At 47.8% G+C, this 13,413-nt stretch overlaps 1 protein-coding gene across 5 annotated transcripts in view; it reads left to right on the plus strand.

Annotated features, from left to right (window-relative positions):
* PLCG2 (phospholipase C gamma 2) overlaps positions 1-13,413 on the plus strand; it is a 178,711-nt gene that overhangs the window by 150,366 nt on the left and 14,932 nt on the right. For all 5 annotated transcript variants that reach the window (XM_017541868.2, XM_017541869.2, XM_017541870.2 and 2 more), the window contains 5 exons: positions 4,540-4,642; positions 6,425-6,634; positions 8,024-8,169; positions 9,098-9,212; positions 10,169-10,336. In XM_017541868.2, coding sequence (XP_017397357.1) covers positions 4,540-4,642; positions 6,425-6,634; positions 8,024-8,169; positions 9,098-9,212; positions 10,169-10,336 — 742 coding nt within the window. The remainder of the gene's footprint in view (positions 1-4,539; positions 4,643-6,424; positions 6,635-8,023; positions 8,170-9,097; positions 9,213-10,168; positions 10,337-13,413) is intronic.

Below are 13,413 nucleotides of genomic sequence, written 5' to 3' on the forward strand. Positions count from 1 at the left end.
GGAAGTTACTGCCTTCCTTATTTTGAGTATTTTGTTTCTAAGTATCATACAAAGCAGTCTGGATCCTCCCCACAGAAAAGGTTCACTGAGCTCACTGCCTGGACCTGGAAGGGGCCCTGGGAACACAGCAAATCAGAGAGACCTGGTTCTTTTCAGTGGAGGAAATTTCCCTCTAGATGGCAATGACCTTTTCAGGGCTGTCCTACCTGAGGTACTAGTCTCTGGCTAGAAGTGTTTTGGGAAGGTGAGAGCTTCTGGATAAGAACAGGTGGTCTGGAATTGGGCAGATTGGAGTTTGCACCCCAGCAGGGCTGGATCTCTGGGCCTCAGTTTCCTTGCCTGCAAAATGAGGACCCAAATTCCTAACTCAAAAGTACTTGATCACTGCCTTGTCATTATACCAGTGACATGGGAAAGTGCCACCCTGTCTTGGATGATGGAGCATGTGCTATCTGCTGCCGTGGCTGCAGAACGGAAAGAAATCGTAGGGTTTCCCAAGGACCCATTTGGTTCTAAGGTAGAACTTGACTCAAAGGGCTGATTAAAGCCTTCCTGGGCTCTCCTGTGGCCTCTGACCTCTGGCTAGAGTCAGTGAGTTTCTTCTCCAAGATACTTAGTCACGCACCGGTGGCCCGATCATTTTTTTCCCCTTGGGAGGGCCGCACATCTTGGTAGTCTCTGGTCACTAGAGGCGCCTTGACTCACTTGACTATTCCGCAGGGAAGTGTCCTGTTGAGGAGATTTTGCAGAAGGGGCCGATAGCTGGGAGCCCTCGCTGGTGGGGCGTCGTCTTCCTCTGACCCAGGAGCTCCTGGGGCCTTCCCTAGGGCTCCTAATTCTTCCCACGGCTTTTCACACCACCAGCCATGGGGGATGAACCATAAGCTTGTAGCCAGCTGCGCTGTCTGTCCAGCTTTCCCAATGAAGCCAACTCTTCTGCCCTGAGTGCCTCTGATGCAGTACAGCTCTGAGGCACAGGAGGGGGCCACGCCCCTGAGGTTTAATTGAAAAGTCTCCAAATAGTGCATTCCGGCTTTTTCCACTTCACCTAATGGAGAAAATTTCCCTATTCCCTATTTCCCTAGAAGGCTCTGTCTCTCCCCTCCCTCGCACCTCCTTTGCTGCTACACGAAGGTTTCTGAAATGAAGCTGAGCTGTTCAAGGCTGCCATTGGTGGCCTTTGGTCTATATTCCTCCCTTATTGGTTTTTATATTTGCTAAGATTTCATGAGAATGATTTTTAAAGTCCCATTATTACATCTGAGGGTTAAAAAAACCCAAAAAAACAAAAAACGGGTCAGCAGAGTTGATGGAGTTCCCGCACTGGGCAGAGCCACCCCGTTCAGGAAGGTGGTGCTGGGGGGCAAAGGAAGAAGTTTTCCATCCCACTCTCAGGGAACCAGTGGTGGGTAAACTCTCTGCTCACTGCCAGGGCCTCTGCCTCTCCCTAAGTGCCCATATTGTTACACATCTATAGCCACTTCCAGTTGATGGCAGAGAACAGTCAAAAAATCCTTCTAGTGGGTTACCAGAGACTCTCAGATGGGCTGAGGGGTGACTGCTGCAGGCCGGGAGAGTAATTGTCATGTATTTTTTTATTTTTTATTTGAGACAGAGTCTCACTCTGTTGCCCAGGCTGGAGTGCAGTGGCGGGATCTCAGTTCACTGTAGCCTCCACTTCTTGGGTTCAAATGATTCTCCTGCCTAAGCCAACCAGGTAGTTGGGATTACAGGTGCCCACCACCATGCTTGGCTAATTTTTGTATTTTTAGTAGACATGGAGTTTCACCATGTTGCCCAGGCTGGTCTTGAACTCCTGACCTCAAGTGATCCACCTGCCTCAGCTTCCCAAAATGCTAGGATTACAGGCATGAGCCACTGCGCCCGGCCTTGTCATATAATTCTGAAGCAGCAGCTGGTGTTTCTTCTTGAACCAATATTGTCTTCTGCTGAGGTCGGGGGAAAAAACGTGAAGCCCCATACCTTGTCATAGCTCCGTGTTTTGTGTGAGGCTAATATTCCAGAAGTCGACAGATGCATGCCCCACTTCCTCATTTTAAGCAATTCTGTTGTCATTAGAGGTGAGCTGCGTTGTTTTTGGGGTCTTCTGTCCCCAGACAACCCCATGGTGAAAACTGTCTGCTAAGAGTACAAAGTCAGGTTAGTACAAGGACCAGGAGAAAACACCCGAGGTTTCAAAGGAAGCATGGCTTTGGTTTCTGCTAGAGCACTTTGCCGTTGAGTGTTTGGCTGACACCTTCTTTACTTCTTAGTTCATGTTCTTTCTGCACACCAGAGCCCTTCCAGCCTGACCCCTAGGGCTTGTTATGTCCCCAGGGACATTCAGGAAGGATGGAAAGAGCTGACAAAAGCTGGCTGTGTGTGGACAAGCGAGAACCAATACTGGGGCTTAGAGTCACACTTGAAGCTGTCCTGGTGATGTGGTCACAGCAGGAGCTCACGTAAAAGGCTTGTTGGTCATTGCCAAGGTCCACTTTGATCCTAGGACTTGTGTCAGCACTCATGGGTGAAGGCGTTCTTACAGAACAAATTGGGAGCCTTCACCTGTTTACAAAACATGACTTTCTGGTTCTTTGCCAAGGGGAGGCGTCTCCCGGGGGAGTATGAATAGCCACCATGTGCCCATAGAGTGCTAAGGCCTCCTTGTTTAATTTTTGCAATAGCCCTGTGAGGTGAGGATTCACATTGGCCTCATTTTACAGTTGAGGAAACTGAGACATAATGAGACTATATGTCTTGTCCAGCCAGCACAGTCGAAGAACAACCAGGCCAGGTTTCAAACTCGTGTTTCAGTTCCCTCTGTCTTCACCACTGTGTCATGTTGCCTCTGTCACCCAGTGACCACCATCACCTGAACACTTGCTGTGTACACAGCTCTGCCATCAAGGGCATATCTCAGTGAGGAAGTAAGGTCTGCGCACCTGGCGCTGAATGGCATTAACGGACATCAGTCAAGGGGCGGTGGGAAGCCGAGTGTACCAGCTCAGGCAGTGAGTGATTTGGAAGGTTCCAGGAGGGCAACATCCCTTCCCAGTACTGGTGGGAGCTAATCCACAAACACTTCTGTAATTAGTTCATTTTCACACTGCTATAAAGACATTACCCTAGATAGATAATTTATTTTTTAAAAAAGGAGGTTTAATTGACTCATAGTTCCACATGGCTGGGGAGACCTCAGGAAACTTACAATCACAGGGGAAGCAGGCATGTATTACATAGTGGCAGAAGAGAGACAGCAAGCAAGCAAGAGCAGGGAAGACTGCCTTATAAAACCATCAAATCGTGAGAATAGCATAGGGGAAACTGAGCCCACGATCCAATCACCTCCTGCCGGTCTCTCCCTCAACACCGCAGGACTACAATTCAAGGTGAGAGATTTGAGTGGGGACAGAAAGCCTCAACACATCAGCTTCCCAGAGGAGGAATGATTTGGGCTGGGTCCAGAAGGGTGGGGGTATGTGGGCAGCAGGGTGAGGAGTCAGGAGGGCATTGTGTAGTCCAGTGGGACCCAGGATGTGAACTCTGGATGTGGGAGGCATTTTAGTGAGATCTTCTCCAGAACCTGGCAGCTGACAGGGTATGAGGGACACAGCAGAACTGGAACATGGGGTGGGTGGGGCAGGAGCCCACCCCATGTGAACAGGGCTTTGGAAGCATCTGGTCTCGACGTTGGTTGGCTTGGGCAGCCTGAGATAAACTACTCAACTTCTCTGTTAAATGGAGATAATCCTACCTGTCAGGAGATGTGTGGATTGACTTAGGTAATATCTATCAAATGCTTAGCCTGCGATGCCTAGAGCTAAGCACCCCCCCCAAATAGTGACCACTCTTATCTATTCTCTCAAGGGTCCCCTTAGCCAATAAAAAAGTCTGATGGGATTTGGGGAGGCTGAACAGGGTTGCCCGATTTGGGGTGAAGTGAGAAGCTCATCCTTACATGCAAGGAGTTAGATTTGACAGTGGGTTCTTCGAAGAGAGTTGCTTCTCGAGTTTATAGCACATGGCCTGGGCCCTGGGTAGTAGTCCCCTTGGGCAGAGCACTGATGGGCAGTCAGATGTGGGGAGCAGGTCTGCAGGTTTTGAGGGTGCAGGGGATAGAGAATTATGACAAGGATGCTGAGGTCCACAGACCCATGAGGATTTGAAGAACTAGAATTCAAGATACTCTAACCACAGTGTGGTTTTAGGGGAAAGGAAAGGAGGCAGAGAGCTAAGGACAGAGGGATGGTGATGGTGAGGAGTCCCCTTCCCCTGCCATCATGACCCCATCTATATTTGAGGGCTGTGGCCAGGCGTGAGCTGGATGCCAAATCCTCGTGGAAGCAGCTTTGTCAAGAATTTTGACAGAGGAAGAAACGAGAGGGGCAGTGTTGTCTTTAGGAAGGGAAAACATCCAACCATATTAAAGATCCGAGCATGCAAGAAGGCAAAGTGGGGATGGAGGAGGAAGAGCACAGGGTGAACTGGGAAGGTGGGCTTTCTCAGGGGCGGGCACTAAAGATGGTGAACTCCAAACAGGAGAACAACATGAAGTATTGGGAGAAGAACCAGTCCATCGCCATCGAGCTCTCTGACCTGGTTGTCTACTGCAAACCAACCAGCAAAACCAAGGACAACTTAGGTAAACATCTTTACCAGGAGTCTGCCCTATAACTGCAGTGAAAACTGTTACTTCCTTTCGAGTCTGGTATTTTCAGAGAGGGGTGAGTGAGTGCGTTCTCCTGTTCTTAAATGCTTCAGGTAGATGACCTCACTTTGGGTTTGTCCTATGGGTGAGGGAGCTGGTAGAAGAAGCCCTTTTGGTGTCTCTGTAGGAAAACCCACTGTATTAGTCCGTTTTCACACTGCTGATAAAGACATACCTGAGATGGGGTAATTTATAAGGAAAAAGAGGTTTAATGGACTCACAGTTCCACGTGGCTGGGAAGGCCTCACAAGTACAGTGGAAGGTGAAAGGCACATTTTATGTGGCAGCAGATGAGAGAGAATGAGAACCAGGTTAAAGGGGAAACCTCTTACAAAACCATCAGATCTCCTGAGACTTATTCACTACCACAAGAATAGTATGAGGGAAGCCACCCCCATGATTCAATTACCTCCTACCAGGTCCCTCCCATAACATGGGAATTATGGGAGCTACAATTCAAGGTGAGATTTGGGTGGGGACACAGCCAAAGCATATCACCCAGTTAGTGGGTGAGTTAGTTCTTATTGCCATTACCAGAAACTTGGTGGCTGAAAACAACTTAAATTTATTCTTGCGTGTCCTGGAGGCCAGAATCTGAAATCAGTACCATGGGGTCAACATCAAGGTGTCAGCAGGGCTGTGCTCCTTCCAGAGGGGAAAGCCATTCCTTGCTTCTCCCAGTTTCTGGGGGCTGCTGGCATTCCTTGGCTTGTGATCACATGGCCTTCTCCTCTTCTGCTTCGCTGTTATAAGGACCCTTGTGATGCATTAGGTCCACCTGGATATTCCAGGATAAGCTTCCCATTTCAAGCTCCCCTGCAAAATCTGGTCTGCCATATAAAGTAACACATGTCCAGGCTCCAGAGATTAGGGCCTGCACATCGTCGGGGGTCATTAGTCAGCCTACCACAGATATGGTATTAAAAAAAACAAAAGGATTTTCTACCAAATTCTCCAGGCAGCAAGCTTTTTGATGATGCCGTGCATATTTTACTTTTTTCTTTGGGTGTTTGAGCCGCTTCTGTATCTTTCATCTTAAAACAGAAGACCAGCAAGACTATATTAGACCCCTGAGTTAACTTACTGGGAGGCTGGTCCATAGGAACCTCTGCATTAAGGGACAGATGGCAAAGCTCAGGACTCAGCAGGCTCAGCATGTTGACTACCTGGCTGTCCCACCACAGCTGGATGGGAGGCAGCCAAGATGAGGCCTGTCCCCTTCCCTCTCCTCCCATTCTCTCTGCCTTCCCTGCGCAGGAGCCCACCCATATCGCAACCCTACCTGGGGGCAGTGGCGAGTGATTCTCAGTTTGTTCATGTTGTGTCTGTGATATGTTTGATGAGGAATCAGGTCTCTTTGCATCTTCCACTCCAAAGATCTTCTCTTACCTAAAACCATTCCCATTCTTCCTCTTCTATAACTGTATCACTTTTGTGTTTTCTTGTTCAAGGATGTTGATAAAGTAAATTACAATAGCTCTAGATTAAAAGGTGGTGGGAAAACTAGGCCCCCTTTTAATACTTGGAACTCCGAGAGGGCAAGAGTCCATAGTGATGCACTTTAGGACAATATCATCAGAATCCCTTGAAGGTCTTGTTAATGAGAGAGCTTCCTGGCTTCCTTTTATAATCTGAGCATCCAGCCATTGCAGCAAAATTTAAGAAAATGCACAGATGAGACACAGAGTAAGTGATGACCTTTTTCTCTGTGTGCAGAAAATCCTGACTTTAGAGAAATCCGCTCCTTTGTGGAGACAAAGGCCGACAGCATCATCAGACAGAAGCCCGTCGACCTCCTCAAGTACAATCAAAAGGGCCTGACCCGCATCTACCCAAAGGGACAAAGAGTTGACTCTTCCAACTATGACCCCTTCCGCCTCTGGCTGTGCGGTTCTCAGATGGTGGCACTCAATTTCCAGACGGCAGGTAAAGATGGACTGAAGGTAGTCCTGTCCCTGCAAGGTGGCAGTGGCAGTCACTCCAGGCCAAGTCAGCTTGGGTCAGCAGTGCAAGGTGGTGTCCAGGAATGAGTGATTTGTCTGAGGGAGTGCGCAGTTCAGCAGAGTGCTAGTTACTATGAGGTCCAGCAGCTGAATGGAGGGATGAGAGGACCAACAGGTGCTTGGCTGAGGCAGGCTTCGTGACTGCAAGCGACAGAGGCTGAGGTGTAGTCTAGCTTAGGAGAAAAACTGCATGAACTCATGTAGCTAAAGCATCTTTGGAGCTGTTTTCTCTAGGCCTGTCACTCTGAGGGCTTTGGGCTCAGACTTTCTTCCAGAGACAGTCACATGTCGGCATCTCCAGCATACACAAACTTCTGGACACAACGTGGTCCCATAAATCACAGGGCTTTGTGCTTTTGTTATTGTTCTTTAAAACCTCTTTTGGGGGATCTATTCATCAGTAGCCTCCTTTACATTCTTTTTATAGCCGCATCGGATTCCATTGCATGGAACCATCATTTATTTAACAAGTCCCCGTGGAGGCACATGTAGGTATTCCCCATTATTCGCTGTCGCAGACAGCACTGCTTTCTGTACGTGAGCTACGTGAGCGCCATTCCACAGATGCAGGAGTACGTCTGTAGGACAGATTCTCCGAAGGGCAGGGGGAGTCAGACAGCACTTGCATTTTGATAAACTTTGTCCTGAAGAAAACCACTGAAGACCTGCCTGCAGGTGTGCCCAAGCTAAGCCACGTTGCCAAAATGCCCTTCATAGAGATTGTAGGTGAGAATGTAAATAGTTGGAGGTTAGGGTACACTCTTTTGGTATAACTTAATAGAGTTTTGTTGAGCTTTTTGCCGTTTGCACAACTGAGTGGTGAAAACTGATAAACTGTAGTCCATTAGAGCTGCTTCTTGTAAGCGACATCAACCAGTTTTCTCCTTATTTAGGGAGGAATTGCATTTCCTTTTCTGCAAACTATTTGTCCTTCTTACTCGATGTATCTAATGCAGTTGGGATTCATAGCATAGGTATATCAGAACTAAGAGGTTAAAAATTTATGCTCATGTATTTGTCATTTGAATTAAAATAAACTCGTGATTTATTTCTATATAGACACTTTTAGCTTTTAGTAAGTTTGAACCTTTTATGATTCGGGATTTTCCGACACACTTAGAAAGGTGTTGCCCAGTCTGAGATTTTGTTGTCTAGAAACCCTGTATGTTCTTTGAGTGAGATACCTATTTGAACAGCTGCCTCAAATTAATTTTGGGAAAAGGTGTAATTCATTCCCCACCTAGCAACTCCTGGCCTAGGAGGCCAGCGTTCTGGTGCCTGACTTACAGCAGGAGTTCACTTTCCTTCCCAGATAAGTACATGCAGATGAATCACGCGTTGTTTTCTCTCAATGGGCGCACGGGCTACGTTCTGCAGCCTGAGAGCATGAGGACAGAGAAATATGACCCGATGCCACCTGAGTCCCAGAGGAAGATCCTGATGACCCTGACTGTCAAGGTAAAGCCAGCCCTTCTTCCTGCCAGGGGAGCCAGCTGCCCTCCCTGGGGGCTGAGCTGACACTGCCTTGAGAGCAGGGAACCTGTGGCTAGGGAGGCTTCTTGTCTTGTTTACACTATTAGCTATTAACATTCAGGCCATGTTTGAGGATCTTTCTTTCTTATACTCCAGGGTCCTTTTGGGAGAAGAGGGAAGGGAAACCTCCTCAAACCCATCTTGGTTACTTCCCCTTGTCAGCTGTGGGGGTGACGTATGAACCCATCTTTCTGGGGTCCCAGTGAGGTCAGCCTCTGGCCAGAAGGAGAAAGAAAACGTGTGAAATGGCCATTTGGTCTTATGGAGAAGTTTTTTGTTTTTTTTTTTCTACTTTGTCCAACTCCAGGGTTTTAAAAAATTCATCTGACTTTGACAGAAAGTGTTACTTTGTAAGAGTTTTTAGAAAGTAGAGAAAGGAACTGCATTTCTTATGAGATTAAGGGCAGGACCAGGGGGCAAGAAGCATACATAACCAAAGGTCTTTAAAGAGCAGTTACAAAAAGAATGCCACGCTGTCCCCCAGCCTTTCCTAGGGGTGGGGAAGTCCAGTCAGTGATGAAACTGTGCCTTGATCAAAGGCATCTACTTGGGCATGGATGTGTGTGCATTCATGAGCGCAGGTGAGTTTTACCTGTTAGGTCAGGTGGCATGGGGGGCCAAGACCCAGGCTGATGCTGAGGAACTGTAGATCTACCACAGCCCACCTTCGTGCATTGCAGAAGGTTGCTATGGCTTCTCCAGTGAATTTGGGAAAATCAGGGCTGGCACTGAACTCACACAGTGTCACTCTAGAACCCAGTCACAACTCCATGCGAGGCTGCCTGTTCAGGATGTGGCCAGCTCTTGCCAGCAGGTACCCTGGGGGTTCCAACGCTTACCTTCGGTGTCCCAGGTTCTCGGTGCTCGCCATCTCCCCAAACCTGGACGAAGTATTGCCTGTCCCTTTGTAGAGGTGGAGATCTGTGGAGCTGAGTATGACAACAACAAGTTCAAAACGACGGTTGTGAGTAAGTTGCCTTGGCCCCTCTGCTTTTACATGTCCAGCCAGTGAATCCTTTGTGGGGAAGCTCTTCGTGAGGGATTTTGCAATGTACTTCTGCTGTCCCAGGATATTCTTTCCTATTGCCCACGTGGCTCAGCTTGAGGAGGGGATACAAATGGCCACTTTGTTAAATCCTTAGACTTTCCCCAGTGCTGCTTGCCTGCCTGTCACTCGAGTCTGGAACCCTAGGTCAGGCCCTCACCCACTGCACCCTGACACTAGATAAGTCCTCTCTGTGAACTAGCCCAGTCTGATTGATCCTCTGAGTCAAAGGCCAAGAGGCAGAGACACAGAGAGAGGGTGATTCTGCATGGCTGACCTGAGCCAGAACATCAGCCTAACCTGGGGGATCTTAGCCCCTAGAAGGCAGGAGGGAAAAGAGGAAGGCTTGCTCTTCCAGGAAAAGCTGGGAAGGAACCGTGAATGGTGGGCCTTCTAAGGCACAGGATCCTTGCCTTAGAATAACTCAGATGCTGACCAAGTAAACGGGCATGTATGAAGAGTGGCAGGATTACTTCCAGGCTGCTCTGTGAGGCTGGGCTCTCCCCTGGCAGCTGTAGGACTCCCTGCTCGTAGATGTGGCTCCCGGGCTCTCTTCTCCCCTTTTATCTTTTCCAAAATCCACCTCCCAGCTCTGCAAACACCTCCCCCTTCCCTTCATCCCCAATCCCGGAGAGGGTAGATGGGAGGTGATCTCCTTCCTCTGCTCACCAAGAGACCCGTCTGCAACAGCAGCTTCCAGGATTGCACCAGGTGGGGTGGGGGAGTGAAGATAATTATTCAGGTTTTCTTAGATCTTGGCATGGATGCATATTTATTTACACGGTTGCCAAGGGGATTCATGGCTGAAGAACGCAGAGATTGTCTTACCAGGAAAGGGCAGCTCAATGTGGCCTCTAATGAGCTTTCACCTCCTTCCAGATGATAATGGCCTCAGCCCTATCTGGGCTCCAACACAGGAGAAGGTGACATTTGAAATTTATGACCCAAACCTGGCATTTCTGCGCTTCGTGGTTTACGAAGAAGATATGTTCAGTGATCCCAACTTTCTTGCTCATGCCACTTACCCCATTAAAGCAATTAAATCAGGTAAGAGGCATTTTAATTAGGATGTTCAGTTTGGGCTGGTATTGTACTTGGGTTTGGCTGCTGTCTTCAAAAAGAATGAAAAGTCATTTTTCCTGGTTTGGATGGAATCGCTGCAAAACCAATTGGGTGGCTTGGAGAGCTGGTGCATGTACAGTCTGTTGGGTTGCACACAGGTGGGGGGAGGCTATGCCCCTCGGCATGCGATGTCTACATGCAAAATTGGATTGTTAGTGGATTGCCAACCTGGCACTGTAGTTTGATTTCATTTTGAAATGTTACACGCGGTTTGCTTCTTCCTAGCCAGGGCTAGGTCTGGTTTGATCTCCCTCTCGCTCTCTGGCTCGCAGTGTGAGCAGGTGGTAAGGGAGAGGCCTTTGGCATCTGCAGAGAGTTGCAATCTCGAGAGACCAACTCTCCAAACCCTTCAGAATTCACATTCCTCTTCTATAAAATTGAGAGGGTTAATTAACTTCTTTGAATTGTCAGAGTTTTCTTCCATGCTGAACAAAACACAAAACCCCTTCATGGTATGAAAAGGGTCCTTTTGTATTTTTTGGCAAACAAGCCAAGTTGGGTCATAGGACCAGCTCTTAAGAATCCCATTCAATCCCAGATGACTGGGCCCCTCGTGCACAGCGGAGATAGACAAACAGACACCTCCAGGTGACGCGATTTGGGACCTTGCTGCTTCTAGAGCCAGTCATTTACCAAAACAAACAAACTGGCTCTCCTTAGCTTGTATATAGTTTCTTCAGGTGACTTTCCCACTGGATTTTAGGTGTAGTGTTTGACAAACAGGCCCTTGCTGGATGTTGAATTTCCCTTCTTCCCCTTCCTTTGGTATTTCTGATGCATGGTACATGAGATCATAGATTCATTCTTCTGGATTCCTCAGGAGGTCACTGTTCCCTCGTTTTCTAAGGGAGAAAGATGACTGTCATTTTAGTAACTTACATAAAAATACAGTCTTTTGATGTTGTTTGGAAACCTGGGGTTTAATGCAGAGCTGAACTGGATCTTATTCATTTTTGTAACTTGGAATATGTCAGACATTTCCTCAACTTCCACCTTTCTTAGTATGATATCATAAACCTGTCTATTTCTGCTACTGGGCAGGAGCCCAATTTCTGAGCAGCAGGCATGCTAGAAATGCAGGTGCTGGCCGGGCACCATGGCTCAGGCCCGTAATCCCAGCTACTTGGGAGGCTGTGCCACTGCACTCCAGCCTGGGTGACAGAGTGAGACTCTCAACAAAAGAAAATGCAGGTTCCTGGACCCACCACGGGGAGCTGAGTCAGCCCAGGGTAGTGCCAAGGAATCTGCACATCTAGCCAGCTCCTCAGATGGCCCCGGGAGGGCACTTTCAGAAAACCAAGCTCTGTCAAGACTGCCTGTCTTCCCATTGAGGAAATGAATTCCTCAGAAAGTAATCGATGAAACAAGAATTTGAGAAAATGTTTAAAGCTTCTCATTTTTTTTTAGCACTCCGGAAATGTTCATTTTCATGAACATTGCTACTCTAGCCATAATAGTGAGTATTCATTTCTAAGAGGCCTAATACTTGGCAACACTTCTTGGTTAACTCATCCACATTGTAAACTACCTTTTTTTTTTGAGAGTCTCCCTCTGTTACCCAAGCTGGAGTGCAGTGGTGTGTTTTTGGTTCACTGCAACCTACGCCTCCGTGGCTCAAGCAATTCTCCTGCCTCAGCCTCCCGAGGAGCTGGGACTACAGGTGCACACTACTACTTCTGGCTAATTTTTGTATTTTTAGTAGAGATATCGGTTCATCATGTTGATCAGGCTGGTCTGAAACTCCTGGCCTCAAGTGATCCACTTGCCTCGGCCTCCCAAAATGCTGGGATTACAGGCATGAGCCACTGTGCCTGGCCTATAAACCACTTTAAACCCAGCAATGAGGCTGTGATTAATTTTCTTCTTTTATAAGGCTTAGGAATGACCCTGTTTCTTCTGGTGCAGGAAGTGTAGCTTTTGGTAAATCTTTTTGTTCCTGGCCTTGCTGCTGTATCAGATTTCTTTTCGTGGGAACTACTTGCCAGTTGCTCTGCTGGATGAGTCCAGCAGAGAAGGGCAAGTGTGCTGAAACCCCCTGGTTACCTTGATGTCCTCTTGAAGGATGAGGGCTGTGAGCCTCATAAACCCCTCCCAATGCCTTGCAGAGATGTCAGCGTTGATAAAACCTCCTCCACGCGTTGATATCAAAGCATGTCAGTTCTTCTGCAGAATGCAGTGACTTAGCTTGGAGATTGAGAAAAAACAAAGGTGAGAACCTCAAGGGAGATTAAAAATGTGACCCCATCCTCCCCTGACTGTGAGATACTCTTCGCAGGGACCTTTCCTCACTCCTTTCTACCTCCTAGCAGTGCCTGGCACATCCATATTCATGGGAGGAATGAGACAAAATGAACAGGAGGCACTGAGGTCTTCCAGACTCAAAAAATAAACTTCACCCATTGTCATTAGGGATGCACTTAAGCTTTTAAATCACCTGGAGTGCAGGAAGGAAAGCAGCAGCCTGTATTGTGTACCTTAAAGTCTTCCGCTTTTAATCCTCACAGTAATCCTGTGAAAGGGGCTTTATCTCAGCTTTTAAAAATCTGAGCACTTTGAGGCCTAGAGACTGAATTAACTTGCTCAAGGTCACACACCTGTAGGAACGGAAACGGGATTCAAACCCAGGAACATCTGATTTTGAACCCTTGCTCCTCCTCTGCAGGCTGCCCTCTCACTGGATGCTCGGAGTCTGAAGCATTGATCTTATTTTAAAAGGTGTCTTTATTTCCCTTTCCCCTGTGAAATGACCAGAAACAACAAGAAGAAAAACAATTCCGTTTTGGGTGAAATGGGAAATACGTTTCAGCACAGACTCCAGTATACATGGAGGGCTGTCCAGTGCATAAAAATGGAACTTGTGCAGTGAGACCAGGTACAAGGAGCTGCAGAGAGCTGGCCATGGCGGGGCAGAGCTAATGTCTTGTAATTAACAGGCACATGCCTAGTGTCAGATAGCACTGTCTTGCCTGGAGCCATGCTATCAGACTGTACAGGCTACCTGA

The sequence above is a fragment of the Cebus imitator genome, unplaced genomic scaffold, assembly GCF_001604975.1.
Source record: "Cebus imitator isolate Cc_AM_T3 unplaced genomic scaffold, Cebus_imitator-1.0 Scaffold137, whole genome shotgun sequence".
In the NCBI taxonomy this organism is placed as follows: Eukaryota; Metazoa; Chordata; class Mammalia; order Primates; family Cebidae; genus Cebus; species Cebus imitator.